Source organism: Tupaia chinensis, unplaced genomic scaffold (genome assembly GCF_000334495.1).
Source record: "Tupaia chinensis unplaced genomic scaffold, TupChi_1.0 Scaffold000416_1, whole genome shotgun sequence".
Taxonomy (NCBI): domain Eukaryota; kingdom Metazoa; phylum Chordata; class Mammalia; order Scandentia; family Tupaiidae; genus Tupaia; species Tupaia belangeri.
The window spans coordinates 3767777-3791567 of record NW_006159921.1 but is presented as its reverse complement, the minus strand read 5'-3'; the positions used below and the strand labels follow the sequence as shown (position 1 = coordinate 3791567).

General features: G+C 37.3%; 1 protein-coding gene across 2 annotated transcripts in view; it reads left to right on the top strand.

Annotated features, from left to right (window-relative positions):
• The window catches only part of ANKFN1 (ankyrin repeat and fibronectin type III domain containing 1), a 368177-nt gene that overhangs the window by 256470 nt on the left and 87916 nt on the right, over positions 1-23791 (top strand). For both annotated transcript variants that reach the window (XM_006154669.2, XM_027774263.1), the window contains 3 exons: positions 5430-5527; positions 8184-8274; positions 14735-14842. In XM_006154669.2, the coding sequence (XP_006154731.1) occupies positions 5430-5527; positions 8184-8274; positions 14735-14842 (297 nt within the window). The remainder of the gene's footprint in view (positions 1-5429; positions 5528-8183; positions 8275-14734; positions 14843-23791) is intronic.

Here is a 23791-nt window from a genome sequence, read left to right as displayed (position 1 = left end):
GATTCGGTGACAGTACAGCTTTCTGGTAACAAGGCCAGACATTTAGGAGTGCCTTTTCTTCTTTAGCTTTCAGCATGTGCTTTACTTTATATAGCTGCTGTCAAGCAATAGTGGTATTCAGTTAAAACTTTCTATCCAAGTGACTCTACATTTCTGTAGTTTAGATAAAAATTAAATATTTGTTAAAATAACAAAGCACTCCATTTAAAATATTCATAGTTATTTGATACAAACATAGTGAATCACAGTTTGAGTCAGAGCTAGATCTTAAAGAATACCAACATCTAAGTTTTGTCTGGTATCTTTCTTGCTAACTTTCAACTGCTATGAGCCATTGCATGATTAAACCCTGCTTCTATTTCCCCGACCTAAGTAGAAACAGTTTCTCTGATCGTTATCTTAAAATTATGTCTTATATAGTTTTAAAGTTCATATACATGGCTCCAGCCCTTCGGGGATTTAGAACAGGCCCATAAGTGATTTTCTCAGGGCTTAGTATTAAGTTTTTAAACTATCTACATACAACTTTCCAGACAGACCATGCTAAGTTGCCTTCTTAGAATTCCCAGTGGCTCTCAAAGTGACTCCTCCTCACTCTGTTTGCCTCCTTATTTTTTAAGTGACCAGAAACTCTTTTCTTCTCTAGGTGGCTTGATGCCAAAAGGAGCCCACCAACCTAAGAAAGTACAGACAGAGAAATGACTGTTGGTTGCCCAAGAATAGAATGGCCATTCTAACATGGATGACTTTTTTTCTTTGAATGTGAATCTTCTCTTTCACTAGCCCCTCTCCCTTTGAAACTCAGATGTGTTATAAGATCTAATTAGACTAAACAGTTTGAAACACACTAATAACTCGCAAAGCAGAACCACACCTCCTTTCAAACTTGCTCCAATTTTTGTTCTGTTTTTTTCAAGAAGCCAGTCCCTCTTTTTCACTGGAAACTCACTGTGCCAAACATATTTCAATAGAACATGAAGAGTTTTTATTCAAGAATAAATTGTGTTTTCTCAAAAATTTTAAAGAATCTTTAATGATTTTTCACTAATCACTTTCCAGGTAATCTAGTATTATTCCCTCTAATCCTTTTCTCTTCTTTTGGCAAGTCACCCTGAATTCTTAGTCTAGAGTGAGAAATCCTGGACTTTTAACCTTCAGCTTGAAGCCTCATCACAACAGTCATTCATGCTTGTCTCAGTAATAACCAAAGATACCTGTTTCTATAGTTTTCTTATATTTTGTGCTCTTTCTAGATATCCTTGCACATTTTACTCATTTTTGTTTTGCTTGTAATAACTCTCTATCTTTTTATTTTACTTTTTAGCTAAAATTAGGTGCAACATTATTCTTTGATTACAAATCCTCCCCAATTTGGCTTCTAGAGGTGTGGCTCTTCCAGAGCTAGTAATGCATAAGCAGAATTTTTAAAAATTGAAAAAAATACATATATATGAGATGTATATGAAATATATAATTTATGTATATGTTTTATAATATGTCTTCATAAGGAAGTATAGGCTTGATTTGAGAGTTAACATCATCTAATCATCTGATTCCAATTCGATTTTACAACATGCCTGAGTTTCAAGGAGCAAGAGACTGGAAAAAAAGAAGATGTAGATGGAGGGAAACATTTCTATGCTGGTAAAAACCAGTCTAATCTGGGAAGATATATTCTTCCACTGTACTGCATAACACTAGTCAGTAATGGGCAGAATTTACAATGATGATCCTATAAAATTATAATAGCCTATATCCCATTTAGCTTAGGTGTGTAGTGGGCTATCCCATCTAGGTTTATATAAATATACTCTATGATGTTAACACAATGAAATTGCCTAATGATTCATTTCTCAAAATTCTTCCCTGTCAGTTAAGTGACATATGTCTATCTGTGTGTGTGTAACATATATAAACTAAATATTGGTTGTTAAAAAGGTAATGATGCATGTTCATAAGAAAAACATAGAAAAAATATATCATGAACTTTTATGACACCTTTTATGATAGCAATATTTGATTTGTAAATATTTAGTAAGCACCCTCCATGCACCAGTCACAGACCCAGGTACTAAAAAGGAAAATAGTGAATGTTACTTTTCCTTTTCAAGTTCTCCACAATCTAAGGAGAAAAAAAGACATATGGTGTAAAACATAATACAGTATAATAAAGCTTGCTTTGGATGAATAAAAGACTTTGAGAACATAAAAACAGGTGTATTTAATTAATGATTTCTGAAGACTTTAGAGTTGACTTTGGTGGCTCTTTAAGGCTCAGTAGAGGGGCCAGCTCTATGACCTGGTGGTTAAGGGAGCTGGGTCCCACCTGACCAACTGGTTGGAATCCCAGAGCTGGAGGCTTGGCATATATACTGGGTACATGTGCATGTTTTCCTAAAATACCAACAGGATGGAAAAATGGAGAAGAAGGGATTTGGGCATGACCCTGCTGGGAGAGTGTACTTTCTCCCTTTCTTCTTTCTCCTTGGCTCTGTGTCTTACTGGTAAGCACACATTCCCTTTGGCAATTAAAAAAGGAAAAAGTCTTAGTAGTTTTATGAAGAAAAGGTTGGAATATGATGGAAAGGCACAGAGACAGATAAAAGTACACAAAATAATTAGGTAACAGAGATTCATAGAAAAGACTTTCTTCTGGCAAATGGTAGGCAATGAGGATAGTAGTAATATAAAGCAAGGAACAGATGAAGGTCTTTAAATACTTTATTAAGATTTCATTTTATTTTCAGAGTAACTGGGCACTATAAAAATTTTAGCTGGAGGGGGCCAGAAAGTGGGGTAGTAGTTAAGGCACTGGACTTCCACATGGTCCACCATGGTTCGAGTCCCAGACCCAATAGCTGGAAAATCACACTGGATGTGAGTTCATGTGTGCCCAAAACTCTGAGAAAAGACTAGAGGAGAAGGAATTGTGGTATGGCTAGACCCCCTGGGGGAGGGGTGATTTCTCACTTTCCCTCTCTTTGTCTCTCCCTGTTTCTCTCCAACAAGTGCATGCACCCCATGGCGAAAACGTTAAAAAAATTTTTTTTGACTGGAAAATGAAGTAATTACTTATGCACTTTAAAATATAGTTCAGAGGACTATAATAGTAAGAGGACTACATGTAAGGTTAGAGAGAGAAGCAGAAAAATCAAATAGGAACCTATTGCAGAGGTGATGCACATATTTATAAACGCCTGCCCTAGGATAGTTGCAGTGCAAAGGTAAAAGGGAAACTAATAAGAGACATTTAGAAATGGAAACTACTAGATTTAATAATCAGTTGATTGTGAGAGATAGGGGGAAAAGAATGGGAGGCAAGGGTGCTCTGAGACTTTTGGTTAGGCGATTGGATATATGACAATGTCATCAGCTAAATTTGAGAAAATACAAGGAGAAACATTTTGGTAAGGAGAAATATTTAGGAAATTCTCAAATGGAGGGAAAATGGAGATATACAGGAAGAAGTTAGAACTCAAGAGAGAGGCTACACTTAGAATCACAGTAGTAAGACACATAGTTGGACCTGTAAGAGTGGACAAAGTCAACAACAGGAACAAGCATGTGGACTGAAAGAAGAGCCAAAAACCAAATCCCAAGAACACCACATCCAAGGGAGAAGGCAAAGAAAAAGAACCAGAGAGAGACTAGAAACAGGCAGTATAGAAGGTAGGAAAAGCAGAAGACAGGGTGCAACCAAAACTAAAGGGAAAGATAGCAAAATTGGAGAAGACCAAAGGTGGAGGGATTTCCCCAGAAGAGACTGTTGTGAATTATCAGAGAACTAAAAATTTTAGGAAAGTAATTCAAGAGAATTTTAATCTCAAAAGAGTAAGCTAGCTTTCTAGGAGTGTAATGAGGAGGAGGAGAGGAGGCCAGGGCAGCAGTTCAAAAGCAGAGAATTTGTGACCCAAGGGGAGCATCAGGATTTGGGTATGGTTTCATCTGATTCTGAAGTGTCATAGGGAATATAATTTAAATATTAAGATCTGTAGCTTGTCATCATGAAATTGAGAAACCTAGAAGCCTGGTTTTACATGTGACCTAGGCTCCTTAAGCTTTTGCTTCATTTTTATTTGCCTAAATCCTACCATGTGTAAACTGTTACTAAAAACACTTTTTACCATTGATGTACAATTTCTCTTTCCTTACCATGGCTTTTCCAATCAATGGAAAATGTTATGGAAGAACATGGTTACATAATAAAACTGGTTATTAGAATATGGATGACTTACCTTTGAAGGCACACCCATCTTGGGATGTGAGAGAAGAACACTGAGCAGGTTGGACACCAACCCTAGATCCCAAGACTGGAGAGAAGTCAGTGAAAAAAGCTTGGAAGATATTGTGGAGGAAAATAGAGGGACATGCAAGACATAAAAGGAAGAGAGTGCTTTCAGAAGGAGAAGGTGTCAAATGCTGTGGAGGAAATGAAAGAGGCCTTCTTTATCTGGGATGAAAGTGTCACTGGAACTTGAAAGAGCAATTTCAATAGAATGGTGAAGTAAGAGCCAGATTTGGGAAATAAATAGAAAATGATGTCCTAATGTACTCGTTACTTCTCACATGCAATAAATAATGTATCTTTTATATACAATGAACTTCTCTATATAATGTGCCTGAATGTGTATGTGTGTACACACACACACACACACACACACACACACACACACACAAAATGTGTCTTTATATAGCCAAAGCTTCATAAGCACCATATTTATTAATTATACCTCACATTAGGAACATCACATAAATGTACATATAATGTACATTATAGATACTTAGGTTTAAAATTCCATAAGGTATACTAATTACTATTGAATTATTACTATTTTCTGCTCCTTTTAAAAATAATTGTGAACTTGGAAACTGACTTTACGTTGCAAGAAAGATTGCTAGAAGTACCAATATAAGGGGTCTTCAAAAACTTCATGGGAAATGCATATTATTTAAAAACTATTCCTGGATTTCAAAAAATTTTGTACTAGGGACCAGCAGTTAGTGTAATGGCTATGTCGTTGGACTCCCATGTAGTCAACTGCGGTTTGAGTCCCGGACCCGGTGGCTTAAGCTCAATGCTGGGCGCATATGCATGCGTGCCCAAGATCCCGAGAGGAGAATGGAGGAGAAGGGACTGCCGCGTAGCAGATTTCTCGCTTTCTGTCTCTCTATCTCTCTCTCTGTCTGTCTGGCGAGTGCACGTGTCCTATAGCAAAAACCTCTCCAAAAAAAAAAAATCTGTACTAAAATGAACTCATACTTTAACTCCATTTTCCATAAACTTTGTGACATCCCCTTGTATAAGGAAAGAAGGATAAACTTACAGTTTTTGAGAGGGATTATATGCTAGAGTTTCTTCTTAACATATGACTAAATTTTATTCTTTTTCTTTCTCTCTCTCTGTCCCTTCCCTCTCCCTCTCCTTCCAGTGGAATGGAGCATGTCTAAAGACTTCTCTCCTTTGGCTGGAGAAATTATCATGGATAACCTGCAGACCTTGAGATACACAATCACAGGACTTACGACGGTAAATTGTCCTCCCTATAGGTGCCCATTCCCCTGCCACTGTTTGTGCTGGGATGTTGGTAACAAATGCCTATTCTGAAAGCAACAGCCAATACCCAGTCTTCCGGCAACAACTGCCACTCATTAAGCTTGACATGTCTGGTATCCATAATCTGAATTTCACTAAGGAGCAAGCAGACAGCATGAACCACTTTGTAAGCTGCCATGTTCGAAGGAGATCAGAAAAAGACTGGCCTCATGCAAGCCTTGAAAGCTGCTGCTTTCTGGATCACAGTCTAATCTTTGGAAGGGATCAAAGGCTCTGAGAGATCCAATTTTGACTCCCTGTCTGATGGTAAAAATAACAGCCTCATCTAGCCCTCACCACCCCCCACCCCAGTCTCAGTTGAGATCAGTCATCAATTGGAGTCACACAATTTCCTGAGAGAAATCCTTTTTCTTGATTAAAAAAAAAAAAAAAAAAAAAAAAAAAAAAAAAAAAACTGTCTAAATCTGCTTTCACAAAAAGAAACTATATATGGTGGAGCTACATTTCTCAGTAACTTAAACCACTTTAAACTGTGAATGAAAAACTGGAACAAATCATGCTTGTTTGTTTAACCAATCTAAACTCAAACATTAACTATTTTGGAACTACAAAGCAAATGAGCATGTGAAATGCAAAATATAAAAACACCTAGCAAATGAGTTCAAATTGGAGCAAGCCCTGTATTTCCTCAAGCATTTAAAATGCATAATAATACAGTAATAATACAATAATAATAATGTTTTTTAAATCAAATCTTTTTAAAGTAAATTTAAATCAGATCATTTTTTTGGGGGGGGGGTGTCCATTTCAAATAATTAGTTTCTTAGGGAACTGCATGCAGGAAAATAAAATTTGGTTGTTCTTGATGCTATTGTTTTCTTAAAGATTAGTTGATTAACAGTTAAAACAGTTAAAGTATAATACTGAAACCCAGCATTAAAAAGCTGCATTACATGGCATCTCTTCACATTGTAACCAGTTTATTCTAATAGAATTCTTGGTGGTTGTGTCACTACCACAGAATCCTGATTTTTAGTCCTAATCGCATGTCTATACCAGGGGCCAGAACTGTGGATTACCAGAGCAAACAAACCCCTGAGTGGGTGGCCCCCAGAGATGGTTATCAGCAGAATACTGATTCCAATCCTATGGCTCACATGATGGAAGAGGGCCAGAAGGGACCCTAGGGAATTTACATTGCTTAAAAGAAAAAGTGATATGGTGATAAAAATGGAGAACTCTTCGTAGAGAGTTTCTCTTATATCTGAACTAATTTATGTATGGATTAAGTTTTTCCACTTGGCCAGTCAATGAGAGCAGTGCAGACACTATCCTAATCATATAAAAGCCTGAAGATAGATTTATACTTTTATACAATCTCTATAACTTTAGGGTACATAAAAACTCATTTTCATTGTTAAGAAAAAGTTAACTCCACAACATGGTAAGGTCAATAGTATTACTTCCCTAGCAAAGGCTTTACAAGGATTAAAATTATTAGATTTTTTTTTTCATTTCAAATGCCATTTTATAATTTTTACAGTTTCATCAAATGCTAGATTTTCAAATGGCTGTTTAGATTCACTAAAATAAAAGTTAAAAAAAAACTCAAAACAAAATGTAAAACCATACAAAGCATTTTAGAAAAATAACACCCGAATTCTTTTTTTTTCTTTTTTTTTTCTTCGAGAAAGATTTTTGCTATAGGGCACATGCACTCACCAGAGAGACAGAGACAGAAAGCAAGAAATCACCCTCTAAGGGAGATGACCACACCACAATCCCTTCTCTTTCACTCTCCTCTCAGGATTTTGGGCATGAACGCACATGTGTCTAGTGTGGATTTTAAGCCACAATGTCTGGGACTTGAACCATGGTCAATTACATGGGAGTCCAGCAATACAACTGTTAACGGTGGGTGTATCAACATCCTAATTCTCAATGTCATAAAAGGAACATAAGTATTAAGGAATACAAGCCATTCTTTTAATAATGGTTTTTAAATTTAAGTCACATCAAAGAGTTAATTTTTAAATGTTTGAACAGCTAAGTAAGAATATTTATCACAGCATTATTTATTCTGGTGCAGAATGTGGAAACAATCTAAGTGTCTATCAATGAAGAATTAGTTAAATAAATTATGGTACTTGCTCACAGTAAAGTACTATGCAGCAACTAAAAGAATGAAGCAGGTTTTTAAAGCACTAATCTGGAAAGTTATTTATTATAATTTGCTGATTTTCTAAAACAAATATATCAGCTAAAAGAGTTGATGCTTCTGTGGTAGGTAAAACAAAGAGAGAGAAGTAAGGTAAATCTTTCTAACAAATGGTGGCTGAAGTTTGTAGAACTGTGTGACTTTCAAAAATTAGTGCATAGTTTGAGGAGCAGATCAGGAAAATGAATTAAGCTATTCCAATTATGGAAAAGGAAGTACATAGAAACTAAAAAAACTTCAAATATGGCTGCAATAATTACAAACAAAAAAAAAAAAAAAAGCCAGAAAGCTAAAATATGGGCAGTGGCGTTCCAAAGGAATGAATGTGTTAATAAACACAAAGATCTGCTTCTGGTGTAAAAGTGATTAAAGAAAATGCCTGATGCATCATTCTGTTTTGATACTTTGCAGGGCCAACAGTATTTTGTTCAAGTCTCGGCTTATAACATGAAAGGATGGGGACCTGCTCAGACCACGACACCAGCATGTGCCTCTCCTTCTAGTAGGTGGTGGCTGTATTCTCTCCCCAGTAGGACAACAGGCTCCAGCTGCAGCTCCATCCTCAGAGTGCCATTGCTGTTCCCTTTCCCCACTGATTGTGACCAAGGCAGCATCTAAGCCACCTGAGAAATGATTCTTCCACATGTTCCTGAAACACAGTCAATGTATTAGACCCAGGAGAGGGAATGTGGAATTTTGAATCAGAAAGACCAAACTAGATATCTACTAAACCTTTTATCAATGCATGGCTTTCAGGTTATATAAGCCCTCTCTGCCTCAATTGAACATCTGTAGAATGGGTCTAACTATGCTTTCTCACAGGGCTGTTGTAGGATATAGTGAGGTAGCACAGTAGGGGCAGCTGGTCCAGAGTACATATAGTCCATTTACACTTCTTCTTCACTGCCAGTGGACAGAGGCACAATAATCTGATGAGAGGATGAAATCTAGCAAATCTTACTTACCTGAAAAACTTTCTAACAGGTACTCTGCCATGAATATAATCTATAACTTTCGTAGTGAATAATAAATCCCCCCCAAAAAAGACCTCTTCTAATTATCTGAAGAATATAATATAACTGGTATGTTTGGTAACTCTCTATTAACCAGTAAGTATAATTACGCAGTACATCTCCAGACATACCATATGATAGATTTTTCTAATAAGCCCAGTGCTCTGAATTGTATTTTCATTTAAAAAAAAATCACAAATATGATGGCTAAAATTGGACTCATATGCTTTTGTGAGAGTGCAAACTTCTACATTCTTTATAAAACACAACTTGATATATTATAGCAACTGCCTTTAAAATTTTTCCTTTTATTCCCAAATTGTACATCTAATAAACTAACCTAAGGAAACAGAGATGCAGACAAACAATTATGTAAAAGACATGTGCTACAACCATCTATTGATAATAGCAAAATATAACCATGTGTGATGGGAATAAAAGTATCCAATATTAATTTAGTGTTTAGTGAGCCATTTATATCCTTAGTATAGAACAAAATACAACACTAAAAATGGTATTTAGAAAAAAAAATTTTGTGTGTGGAAGAAATTCTTGCAAAGTTTTACATTAAAATAAAAGCAAAATGTGTTCCTTTTCACATATTTAAATTTCAGGCTTGCCTATAATTAGGTAGGGTGTGTCTGTATCATGATTGCTATCAAAATCAAACCATGGGCATTTGGGTTATGAAATGATGCGCTCTTGTTTTTTGGTTTTTTTTTTTTTTAAATTATAATTCCTGGTTTCTGAATAATAATTTTACATCTTTGTAGGGTACAATGTAATTTGTTTTGTTTTGTTTTTTACAGATTTTTCCCATAGGGCATGTGCACTCACAAGAGAGAGATAGAGGAGAGAGAGAGACAGAGAGAGAGAGAGAGGAAGTGAGAAATCTCCCCCCAGAGGGGATGGCCATGACGCAATCCCTTCTTTTCTATTCTCCCCCTGGGATTTTGGGCATGTACACACATGCACCCAGCGTGTTTTTCAAGCCACGGAGTCTGGGGCTCAAACTGTGCAGTCAGCTATATGGGATCATATTACCACCACATCACCTGCTAGCCCACAGTATTTTTTTAAATTAAAGCATGCATATAGTTTGCAATAATGAAATCAAGGAGATAGACATACTTTTTCAAGTTTTATAACAACTCTTTACCCAAGACTAACCATGAATCAGGTGGTATATTATGGTTTTTCACATTCAGTTTCTCTCTTAATCCTCACAGCTATCTTTTATTGTTATTTCTGCCTTGTAGATAAGCATCATTGTCATTACCATCTGTATCACTGTCAACGTCAGAGTTAATCCTATAAGACTCCTATGTAGGGCATTCATTTAAGTCTTATGTGAATTAACTCATTTAATCTTTATAACACATTTTTTGAAGTGGTTTTAATATTAGACCCATTTTTCTGGTGAGGGGAATATTCACATAGAAGCACATGCATGTGGAGCCTAGCATCTGAATTGGAATTCAGAGATGATGTTGCCTTTTCCAAAGTCATAATGCTGGTCTGTGGCTGAGTCAGGATTCGAGCCTGAATTGGTGAAAGCCCTGCCATGTCGCCTATGTTGTGATAACTAATGCTCTGTTATCAGGCAGACTAGCAAACTAAGAGCCACCCAACCATGAATTCAGACAGCTACATACTAGGCCTTGACTTCCAATGCCAGAGATCTCTAGGCCCATGACTTACCCTACTTTTGATGGCTTAATTATTCAAGTCCCATTTGGACATCTTTCTTATTGAATATTTATCAGAAATATAAACTTGGAATTGCAAGATTAAGATACTAAGGGAAACAACCCTTTTCTGGGGGTGGGAAGGTGGGGTGGAGAAAAGTATATATTATTGGAGATGGTAAGGCATATAGGACAAAAATACCAATCTCAGCTGACCAGAAAGTGAAGCAGTGAGGAACCCACTCCAAATGCATACCCCATTCAAATTATGATCTGCATATAGACATATTTACTTATAAAGGTCAGATGTTCAGTTCTATAAACTAAAACTTCTATTCAGACACTCTGCCTAATAGCCCATATGAAGACTGGTCTCCAGAATGGCAAGAGTGGTTGTTCAAGACTGGGAGGAGTCACTTATTACCTGATAATTAACATATCAAATAACTACTCTCTCTAAAACAGTATGTTTGGTTAGTAAGAGTAACTGGCACATTTAAAAGGTACTGAAATCCTAATATGTAGTTACAGGTACTGCAAATATGTCATATCGCCCAGAAAGAACAATATAAAAATACTCCTATTCCATAAACAGAGTATGACATTGTGATATAACATATATCAGTATTCAGATATTTACCAGAGGACAATGTATTCTAACATGACAGAGTAATTGGAAATTTAGTAATATGTTCCAGTAAGCTATAAAACTTTTTAAAAATATTTTTACAAAAGGCCTTAATGTGTTTTTATAGACTTATGCTATATGGTAGGGTGCATAATAAGAGAAAAGGACCCAGACAGGCTTGTCTGAGTTAGGATCCGGAAAGCCCTGATATCACCAGTGAATGTATGCTCTGCATTGTGTTGTAATTGAAGTGTCTCATTACCAGAACAGTGGACTGTATTATGTGGCACACGCTGCTCTTTTCCTACCATGTTAAGTTTATTCCTGTCAGATTTCTGATTTCTTAATATATTTTCAATTTTCCCCCTCATCCCCGAAGTCTCCTATTTTATGTAGTCATCAAAACCTTCCAAACATCTATGAGAAAAACTCATTCTTTCCAAAAACCTTGGCATCATGTCCAGTGCTCACTTGGGCTGCAATTTAGCATTAGCAATTTTCTAATGTATCATAAAATCATCAGATCAAGCTTGCCTCTGATGTAATAGGGCTCAGCTGAAAGAACCAGACCCATTTCATCTCCCCTGCATTGATGGCAGCATTAACACTCATTAGAATGTATTAGCATGTTCAGGGCTCTAGTAATTCAGCCACCCAGGAGTCTTACTCAAGCACACAACCTCACTCATCTTATCATGAGCACTTTATATGCACTTAGCCAATCCAGGGAACACGCTCATTATGGCCTCTACAAAGGCAACGATTATTCTCATGGGTCCCAGTTGCCAGGGGCACTACAAAAAAGCTAAGGACCATGGGAGTTTATTTCCTCAGACATTTTGAAACTTTCCAGTAAAAACCCTTCCTTATCCCATTCTACCTGAATACCATCATGGTTCTATTCACAATGCCCCACTACAGTTAATGAGTGTCTCCTATGTGCCCAGAATGGTATTTGCTTAACATTATTTCTTTTAAACTTCAAGTCACCTAAAAGGAGATTTAAAGACTCACTTTACAGAGAAGAAAATTGAGGCAAAAAGAAATTAAGTCATGTTCTCATCCACAAGGAACGAGTCTACAAAAAGCACCTTCGCCAATTCCCTGTCTCCAGAGTTGACCACGACTAAGCCATACCAAACAAACTCTAACCAAGTTTCTAATTCTACTATCCCCAAAGGGATGGCGGGAATGTCTATTTTATAATAATATGAGTATTCTATGGAGAGTCATGAGACTACTTTATAGCCCTGGCTATGTATCAACAAACTGAGTGGTATAGAACTATAATGGTTCTCTCTAGGTCCCGTTCCTATGGAAGGTAAAATAGAAAAGGATACTAGGGGGAAATGGGAAGGGAGAAGGATTAGAAAATGTCTGAGGACTCCTTCTTCATAGGTAATTATCTGATGGGGTATGAGATGGCATTTTCATTATAAACTCCTTTCATTTTAAATTATAATTTACATAATGCCTATTATGTAATAGATGCCATGCTAGATATTTTATGTACCTCTCATCCAATCCTTACAAAAAGTCCAGTAAAACTGATACTATACTCAGGACTTAGAAGAGCTGGGATTCACACCCAGATTTATCTGACCAGAACCACCTAATTGTTTTATACTCCTGGACCTTGGGTACAACTGTATGGAAAACTTTAACCTAACTTTAACTGTAATAATGTCTATTTAAGTTTCTGAATGAAGAAGACCCCATGTGGGAACCAGCAGTTAGTGTAATGGCTATGTCACTGGACTCCCACGTAGTCGACCGCGGTTCGCGTCCCGGACCCGGTGGCTTAGAACTCACGCCGGGCGCGTGTGCGTGTGTGCCCAAGATCCCAAGAGGAGAATGGAGGAGAAGGGATTGCGGCATGACCATCCCCCCTGGGGGGTGATTTCTCGCTTTCTGTCTCTATGTCTCTCTCTGTCTGTCTGGCAAGCGCACGCGCCCTAGAGCAAAAAAAAAAAAAAAAAAAAAAAAAAAAAAAAAAAACAAAACCTGTGACTTTTAATCTTAAGCTTTACTTTTACACTGGAGGTAAAATCCTTGCTTGCATTTTCTGTCATTGGGTATCTTAAATCCATTAGTACTTTTTTATAAAATATGCACTCAGGCTTATTTTTTATCCCTGATAAATGGTTTGTCTTTTATTCTACACATCCAAATATCACTCTCCATTTTATTATTAAATTGCAATAGCTATATTAGAATATTTCTTGGTGTTATTGGTTGGAGGGTCACTTTTCTTTCAGGTGTATTGGTTGGCCTTTCAATAAGTAGATTTGCCTTCTTTCATTTCAGGGATTAAAAAAAATGAATGATAGTTGTTCCTGCTTCTCAATTTTATTATTTTATTTTTTTGTGACTACTTTCACAGTTGTTTTGAACAGTAATTGCTTGATTCTCTATTACTTTATCTCAAATGCTTTTCTATATTTCTGATTGATGCTTTTCTATTCTCCTTTCCAATTTCCATTCCCCTTTTGTACTTCCTATGTTGTCTATTTGCTCTTAATGAAATATGGTGTTGTGGGAAACGCACACCCCCGCAAGAAAAAAAAAAAAAAAAAAAAAAAAAAAAAAAAAAAAAAGTCTCCAAAAAGGAAAAAAAAAAAAAGACCCCATGTATTAAAATAAATGTATGGAGTAAGAAATTTAAAATTTGTTCAACTCAAATTTAAGTCCAAATACACTGATGAACTCTATCATTTTTAGACAAAGTATTTGAACTAACCAGCGCTTTAAGTTTTTTCTTTTGAGAAGCAAAAAAAAAGAACTGGGGGTAGGAAAATAGAGGCAGTACAGGATGGACTGTGGAATGACTGACCTGCAGAAAAAGAAAAAAATCAGAAGTTGCAGACAGCAGAATTACAATCTTGACATCAGTCCCATACGGGTTATTACTTTTGATATCATTATAGCCAAATGGAATGAAAATAGAAGGGGCAGAAAAATCTCAGTGGGTATTGCAATTTAAATTTGCCATGTAAGCTAATACTGTATATTTAGAGACTGAGCAGACAGGGTGGTTGGTGGCTCAGAGTATGTGTAGGGCTTGCTGTGCCAGCTAACCAAAGCAGACATTCATTAGAGCAAAATGTAGATTTCCATTTCTTGGCATCTGACATGGGCTCTTTCCTTGGAAAGAAATGTCAATTTGGCCAAAAGTGTGAAACCTACAATAAAAGCATTGGGACTGTGGATTTCATCTAGTCTGCACAGTCCCACCCTTTTCTTTCCTACTGTGAAAATCCAGTTGAGACTTGGGGTGCTAAGTAGAGAGGTAGCAAGGGAACTGATTAGGACATGGGAGGTAAACAAGGGAGGATTACTGAAAGAAAGGAGATTAGACTTCCACATTTCCTCTTTCCTTTTGGCTTTCAGTTACCATTTTCTCTTGACCTAAAACTGCCCAACATAAGGAACCAACCACAATTACTGCTTTGCAAGGCTCTGAACAATGGCCACTTCCAAATGCTTGGCATTGCCTGCTAGCTGTACATGTGCTAGGTGCTCATCAACGGAGACTGTGGGTAGTATGAGCAAAACTCCAGCTCCTGAGGCAGGGCAGGGGAGACTCCTCCCCTACTTTAAAATTTCACTTTGTTTGTTTCTTTTGTTCAATAGACTGGAAAGACTATGACAACAGAGAGCCCAGACACAAGGGACAGAATGAAGTTTTGGAAGGTCTGCTGCAGCAGGTCCGAGCCCTTCATCAGCATTACAGTTGCCGGGGTAAGGATAAAAATCTGTGCTGGGCCATCGACTAAGGTCTCAGTGGCGCCAGTAATTTTAGCAGTTTCCTAACTGGGTCATACCTTTTCATTCATCAGGGAGAGAGAGATATTAATATTTGTACATCTGGAATCACTTTGCAGCACTATCTCGCTTTAACCCTTCAAAAGAGACGTCCCTTTCCTTCTCTTCCATCCCTTCTCTCTCTCCCTCTTTCCATGTGAACAGTTTGAAAACAAGCATAATGTAAACAGCAACTGCCATTAGTTCCCTTCTTTTTGAACCAGCAGTCCTGGTTCTTAGGGATATTTACCCTCAAACTTTTTACCTCCAAAGAAAATTCCCTGAGCATCCCTGAGGGAACACAACCAATTACAACAATAATAAACCTTCATACATATTTATAATACGGTTTACAATGCAATTTCACATCCAATATCTCATTTTGGCAGTTACCACTGAAGCTTAGTGACTTGCCCAAGGTCACAATGCCAGGAAAAGATAAAATCAGGACTCCAACCTGGGTTTTCTGGTTCCAAGTCTGGCCTTCCTGCCACACCTCATCTTTGTCTCCTGCTTTGCAGTAGGACTGGGCATTGAAGTTTAATCTCACTGTGAATTTTAATCTTTCCTTTATTACTGCTAAGGGGAACATAGAACATACCTTCTCTAGAGCTTCACCAACTCAGAGAACTTGTGAGAAGCTTTTAAAAGTTTCTCAGACTATTCAAATGGGATAGGGTCAGGTTTCGGATCTGTGTAATGATTCGTGGAAGAGGCACTTAGTTTTATTTGGAGAATTAATGCCTCCATAAAGTTTTCATTTTCCATGCTCCCACCAGATCTCTAACTACATTGTGCTCTCTAGACTCAAGGTACTGCTGGGCCAGCTAAGTAAGAAATCCACAGTTTTAAAAAATAAAAAAATCCACAGTTGAAACTTAAGAGCTGCCAGATGAGTTTGGGCTAGAAATCACACTGAGCAAAAGAGTTGTTCAAAATTACTATGTAACTATGACCACAGAGGTGACTCTAGATAGAAATGAGGACAAGTGTTTGCAAGAAAATAATAATGTTTTTCTAGCAAGTGATTCATAAGGAGATCTATCAAGATGTAGCTTGAGAAAGAAACCCAGTGGGATTCTTTTATCCTCAGCTCTTTAGGAAGACTTTACCCAGACCAGGATTTTTAGCATTCCCCAATAACCAAATTATGCTCAATTCTCAGATATCCAGGGCTCAGTTAACCAGGTCCATTGTTATCTACGTTCCTTTTTCCTCTTCTACCTCTCCACTGCACCCTTTGCCCATTTGGTACCTGTATGGCAGCAAAGGTAATAAAGCAATTAAGGAGATGGCCCTTTGCATTTCATAAACCACTTTGTGTTTGGCCTTTATCAAATAGGGAAAGCTATAATTACTCATGAGGATGACTTTTTTCTTTCTGTATATTATCTGAGGATTCAAATGATCTCTCCATTATTATTGGATTACTATCTAATAATCAAGAAATTATTATCTAGATAGCCCAAATATCTCTATAGTTTCTATCCAACTTCATCACGTACACATTTTCCTTCACATTAAATATACACACAATTATCAACAAATCCTGAAGTAAACATAAAGTAGAAATTCTCAAAAAAAAAAAGGAAACTTTTGTATATTGAAATGTACTCTAGAAACTTGAAACACTACCCAGAGTGCGTTCCAAAGAACAGTGGCCATTTAGATGCTCAGCTAGAAAAAACAGTTCTCTTGTCAAATAAATTTGAGAAAAAGATGCAGTCTATTCCCTCTCTTAGACATGTAAAATAGATATTAGAACATTAAAGACTCCAATAAAGAGACATACTGAATTTGTATAGACAAGCATTTTCCAGACTTCTTTAGCCATGCAAAACATTTTTCACAGTTTAGGACTCCAAGGCACAAAATTTTGGAAATTCTAACTTATAATATGCCAAGATAAAAAAAATACCTCACACACAAAAAAAAAGAAATGAATCTAAGATGGTTTAACATAGCTCTAAATTTAAAAGGATAAATGAAGGATAAAGTAAGTATTGCTTACAGAGAACTGAAAAATTGCTATTTAAAATATTCAACTGGGCAGAGCTCCAGTTCCATCTCCAGGCCCCTGGCCAGCAAAGGACGTCTAGGCAGGGGCAACACTGCCCCCCGCCCCATCTCCAACTCTCCCAAGCCCAGGACCCTTCCCCCTAGAAAGACTGGCCTCCGCTCTGCAGCAGAGCTCCAGTTTCATCTCCAGGCCCTTGGCCAGCAAAGACAAGCAGCGCGCAACTTTTTCTTTATTCTCCTTTGTACTCTTTTCTTCCCTCTTATGTTATCCTCTCTTCCTCATCCTCCACCCTGGCAGAGGGACTAGACAGGTCCAGAATCACAGTTCTGAAATTCCCTAGTATTGTAAGGTTCCCTGGGATTCTCCCTTTTACTGAACCACTTGTGAAAAAGGAGATACTGCTCTTCAGACACCTGAATAAAGTACACCTCTTGAGACCACATTGCTAAAAACAACAGACGAGAGACTTCAGCACACATCAGTCCACAGCAAAAGGGAAACACACTTGCTCCTAGTCGAAGAAACGTTCTCTTAAGCAGTATTCAAAAGTGAATACATCTCGGGAACCAGCAGTTAGCGTAATGGCTATGTCGCTGGACTCCCACGTAGTCGACCACGGTTCGCGTCCCAGCTCTGGTGGCTTAAAACTCATGCAGGGCGCGTGTGCGTGCGTGCCCAAGATCCTGAGAGGAGAATGGAGGAGAAGGGATTGCGGCGTGACCATCCCCCCAGGGGGGTGATTTCTCGCTTTCTGTCTCTCTGTCTCTCTGTCTGTCTGGCGAGTGCACGCACCCTATAGCGAAAACCTCTCCAAAAAAGAAAAAAAAAGTGAATATATCTCCCAATGACGACTAGAAGTAGAAGAGCCTCAGGTCTGAAGAAACCAGGAAATATGTCTCCATAAAAAAAAAGAAAAAAAACAGTAACTCCCCTCCATTTTTCAGGGAAAAAAAAAAAAAAAACAGTTACCAAAATGTCAGAGAAAGAATTTAGAACATTCATGGTGACAACATTCTATGAGTTGGAACAGAAAAGAGACAATGAACTACAGGAGATTAGGAAGTCCTTCCATGAAAAATGAAATGGACACACTGAGAAAGAGTAAGATGGAACTATTAAAGATGAAGCCTGCAATACAAGAAATCAAAAATTCTCTTGAAAGAATTAAAAGTCGATTAGACCATGCTAAAGATTGAATCAAAAAAAAAAAAAACCATGAAAAAGATAAGAAAATAACAAAAATAAAAAAGAGGATAATATACAAGATACTAGATTCCTTTAGATGCCCAAGTATCTGAATAATTGGCATCCCAGAAGGTGAAAAAACTAATAAGGGCATGAAAAATCTATTCCATGAAATCCTGGAAGAAAATTTCCCAAGTCTAGAGAGGCACTCAAACATCCAGACCCAAGAAATACAAAGGACTCCAGATAGAATCAGTCCAAGAAGATCTTCCCCAAGACACATCTTAGCCAGGCTGTCTAAGACCACAGATAAAGACAAGATACTAAAACTGGCAAGAGAGAAATGACAAATGGCTTACAAAGGTCATCCTCATCAGGCTAAACACCGGACCTCTCAACGAAACAATGCAAGCAAGGAAAGAATGGAAAGACGTACTGAAAGTTTTAAGAGAAACAGTTTCAACCAAGATTATTATATCCTGCAAGATTGTCCTTCATATGGGAAAAAAAAGATTAAAATCTTTTCAGACAAACAAAACCTGAAAGAATTTGCCAATACCAGACCAGCTCTTCAATAAACCCTGAAGAGAGTATTGTTCAAGGAAAACTAAAGAATGAACAGCCAGAAATAAAGGAATTAAAGGCAACCAAAACAATGGCCAACTTAAACATCAGGACAAGTCCAGAACATTGAATTTTAATGGATTAATTCTCTGATCAAGAGACACAGATTGGCTGAATGGGTTAAAAAAAATAATAAAATAAAATAAAACAGATACCCTCTATCTGTTGCCTACAGGAAACCCACCTTATGGATAAAGACATGTAGACTAAAAGTGAAGGGTTGGAAAAAGGTTTTTTCATGCAAATGGGAACCAAAAAAAGAACTGGAGTCTCAATTCTAATTTCTGACAAAATAGGCTTTAAAACAAAAACTGTTCAAAGAGACAAAGAAGGGGCACTATATTGTAGTAAAAAGGGTCAATCAATCAAGAAGATATATCGCTTATAAATACCTATGTACCTAACACAGGAGCACCCAAATACGTGAAGGAAAGACTGTTAGATCTCAAAGGGGAGATAGACTGCAACACACTAATTGTTGGAGACCTCAAAATCCCACTACCCCCCTAGACAGATCATCTAGACAAAATATAGGTAAAGAGATAAAGGATCTAAATTACACCATAAATAAAATGGACTTAGTAGACATCTATAAAACATTCCATCCAAAAACCACAAGTTATACTTTTTTTCTCACACCCACATGGAAATTTTTCAAAGATTAACCACATGATAGGACACAAGGCAAGCCACTACAGATTCAAAGGCATAGAAACTATATCCAGCATCTTCTCTGACCATGATGGAATTAGACTTGATTTTAATTTCAAGAGAAACCCTCAAAAATACACAAATACATGGAAACTAAATAACCTACTCCTGAATGACTTCGCAACTACTGAAGAAATAAAGACTGAGATCAAAAGATTCATGGAAGCCAATGACAATGAGGACACAAGTTTCCATAATCTTTGGGATACTGCTAAAGCAGTCATAAGATGGGAAGTTCATAGAAATTAGTGCACATACGAAAAAGATGGAAAGAAGGCAAATCGATCACCTAATATCGTGCCTCTGAGAACTGGAAAAGCAACAGCAAAAAAATAAAAAAAAATACCTCTAGGAGAAAGGAAATAATAAAGATACGAGCAGAAATAAATGAAATAGAAAACAAATGAACTATACAGAAAATAAGTGAAAGTAAAAACTGGTTCTTTGAAAAGATAAGCAAAATCAATACACCTCTAGCGAGACTTATTAAGAAGCGAGAAAGGAACCAGGCAAATCAAATCTGCAATGAAGCCGGCAATATAACAACAGACATAGTAGAAATACAAAACATCATTAGAGGATACTATGAACAACTATATGTCAAGAAACAAGAAAACCTGGATGAGATGGACAAATTCCTGGATACATATAATCTACCAAGATTGAGCCAGGATTATGCAGCAAGTCTGAATAAGCCCATAACAAGTCAGGAGATTGAATCAGTAATAAATAACCGCCTCAAAAATCCACAAATAGAACTGGGACCAGCAATTAGCATAATGGCTATGTCACTGGACTCCCACATAGCCCACTGTGGTTCATGTCCCAGACCCGGTGGCTTAAACTCACGCCTGGCGCGTGTGCGTGTGTGCCCAAGATCCCGAGAGGAGAATGGAGAAGAAGGGATTGTTGCGTGGCCATCCTCCTTGGGGCGGTGATTGCTCACTTTCTGTCTCTCTGTCTCTCTCTCTCTCTTTCTGACAATGACATGCACCCTGTAGCAAAAACCTCCCCCCCTCCAAAAAAATATCTACAAATAGAACTACCATATGATCCAGCAATCCCACTCCTTGGTATCTACCCAAAGGACAGAATACTGAATCAGAAAAGTGCTTGCACATCAATGTTTATTGAGGCACTGTTCACAATTGCTAAGACATGGAATAAACCCAAATGCCCACAAACAGATGAATGGATTGAAAAACTGTAGTACATAATGGAATACTACTCAGTCATAAAAAACAAGACCCTGGCTTTTGACAGAAAGTGGATGAATATGGAAGATTTACTGCTGAGTGAAGAAGTCAAACTATGAAGGAGAGACATTGTATGTCTCCACTTAATATATACTGAGTGTCCACACTCTATGACCGAAACTAAATGACTAAAGGATATAGAAACACAGTAAATAGTTGTGAATACTAGATATAGGGTGGCAAGAGGCTGGGTGAAGGAATAGAGTCTGAGGAAAGACATTAAGGAGAAAAATAGAGAGGCATACCATTAATGGGACAAAATAATGGAATATTATCTGATGAGGATAACTTTGTAGTATTATCAACTGGATTGGGGAGAAAGGCATACATGTTGGAATGAATATTCGCTTTGCAAGCTAAATAATGTAATAGAGTGTATAAAAGAACTTGAAATAAAAAAAGACCAAAAAAAAAATTCAACTGTATTGAAGACACTATGTAGTTTATTGGGGACATAAACCACACTTCACAATTAGAAAAAAGAAATAATGATTTCAAAGTTCTGTTCTTGCACTTAGTAGCTGTTTCTCCTTGAGAAAAGCATTTAATATCTCTGATCTATAGCTTCTTCATCAGAAAAAAGTCAGGTAATAATATTGTTTTACAGTGTTGTTATGATGATTAAATTATATAATGGGTTAAATTCACCTTGAGCAATGCAGGTCCTTTACAAACTCTACCTTTTTTTTTTTTTTTTTGGAGAGGTTTTTGCTATAGGGCATGTGCGCTCGCCAGACAGACAGAGAGAGACAGAGAGATAGAAAGCAAGAAATCAACCCCCAGGGGGGATGGCCACACCACAATCCCTTCTCCTCCATTCTCCTCTCAGGATCTTGGGCACATACGCACACACGCCCGGCGTGAGTTTTAAGCCACCAGGTCAGGGATGCGAACTGCGGTCGACTACATGGGAGTCCAGCGACATAGCCATTACACTAACTGCTGGTCCCCCCCCCTTTTTTTAAAACTGTTTTATCAAATAAAAAATGGGACCACTCTATATTCTTATCACTTCACTAACATATCCTAGAATTAAAGTGTAATCACTGACTCCACTAAAATGAGCCTGGTGTATCACTACATACACAGCATATTCCACAAACAATAAAACACTCCTTGTCCTACTAAAATCTAAAGAGATACCAAATTCACATTAAGTTTTGCATTTTGGCTAACAAATTCGCCACAGCTAGTCTGCATGATCAGTTTGGGGATGACAGCACAAGAAAGGTGGCAAGTAAGCTTTATTTTCACATTGTTAGAAATTTAACATACATAATGAATATAAAGAAATCATTTGTGGGGGCTAATAGGTGGCATGGATGTTAAGGCACTAGACTCCCACACAGCCGACTATGGTTCAAGTTCTGGACATGGTAGTTTGAAAATCACACTGGGCACATGTGCATGAGTGCTGAAAATCAAAGAGGAGAAGAAGGAGAAGAGCTTGTGGTGTTGTGGTTTTACCATCCCCTGGGGGGTGATTTCTCACTTTCTCTCCCTCTGGCACACACATGTAACTTATGGCAAAAACTTAAAAAAAAAAAAAAAACAGTCAATTGTGTTCATCATAACAGTATAGTATAACTGAGAATTTCTATTTTTGTCCAATTATTCAACTTAAAAAATAACAATAAACTGTGAAACTGTGTCTATTATGTGTCAGTGCTCAAATAAAATAAATCTCCTATGGCCCAAGCATTTATAGGCTCGAGAACTATTAAATTTAGAGGTTGGAAAACAAATTTTTGGCTCCAAAGCCTTGAACCAAGTACAGAAATACAATAGGGAAGCCACAGTGTTTCTCAGTAGTACATCAGTCAGGCTCTATCAGGGTACAGTAATCAAATGAATCCTCAAACATTTATGAGTAGTCTTCAAAAAATCCATGGAAAATGCATACTATGAAAAACTATGCATGAATTTTAATCTTTTTTTGTACCAAAATAAACTCACACTTTAATTTTATTTTCCACAAACTTTTTATTTTTCCTGTAAGGATTAAGGCAAAGAGAATTTCCTTGTTACACTGACTGAGATAGACTGGAATGTCTTATTTTCAGGGAAAAAAATGGTCTGTTTTGGGATCCATCTGCTTCCTTAAAGTTTCAATTTGATTATTGTGGTATTTAGCCTAGATGATTACATTTTGGTTCAGTCAGTCAGTCAGTCAGTCAGTTATTTATTTATTTATTTATTTATTTATTTATTTAATTCAACAGTGAACTTTATAGTTTTCTGTCTGTCAAATATTTTCTCAGGTTGTACCTCATACCTACCCTCCACCACCCACTCTCTACCATTCACTCTCCCCTCTTATAGTCTCTAACATTTAAACCCATCCTCTCCACTATCACATTTTCAAGTCTCTCAGCCGCTACTATAGGACTCAGTACAAATTAAGTGGGGATATACAATGACACTCCCCTCTTATAGTCTCTAACATTTAAACCCATCCTCTCCACTATCACATTTTCAAGTCTCTCAGCCGCTACTATAGGACTCAGTACAAATTAAGTGGGGATATACAATGTGTATCTTTTAAATTCTGGCTCACTTTCCTCAATATTAAGTCTTCTATATTCAATTATTTTGAGTTGAACAATAGGATATCATTGTTTACTATAGCTGTATAATATTGCATAGTATATATGTGCCATAGTTTTTCCCAAGTCATCAGTTTTTGAGTATTTAGGTTGGTTCCATGTTTTAGCAGTTGTCAATAATGCTGCAATAAACATGGATGTGCAGATGTCTTTCTGATTAAGTGTTTTCCTATCTTTTGGGTAAATACCAAGACGTGTGATTACTGGCTATGTCGCTGGACTCCCATGTAGTCAACCGCAGTTCGAGTCCCGGACCCAGTGGCTTAAACTCATGCCAGGTGCGTGTGTGTGCATGCCCAAGATCCCAAGAGGAGAATGGAGGAGAAGGGATTGTGGTGTGGCCATCCCCCTAAGGGGTGATTTCTCACTTTCTGTGTCTCTATCTCTCTCTGTTTTTCTGGTGAGTACATGCACCCTATAACAAAAACCTCACCAGAAATTTTTTTTTTTTTTTTTTTTTTTTTTCGCAACGCGCATGTGTGCT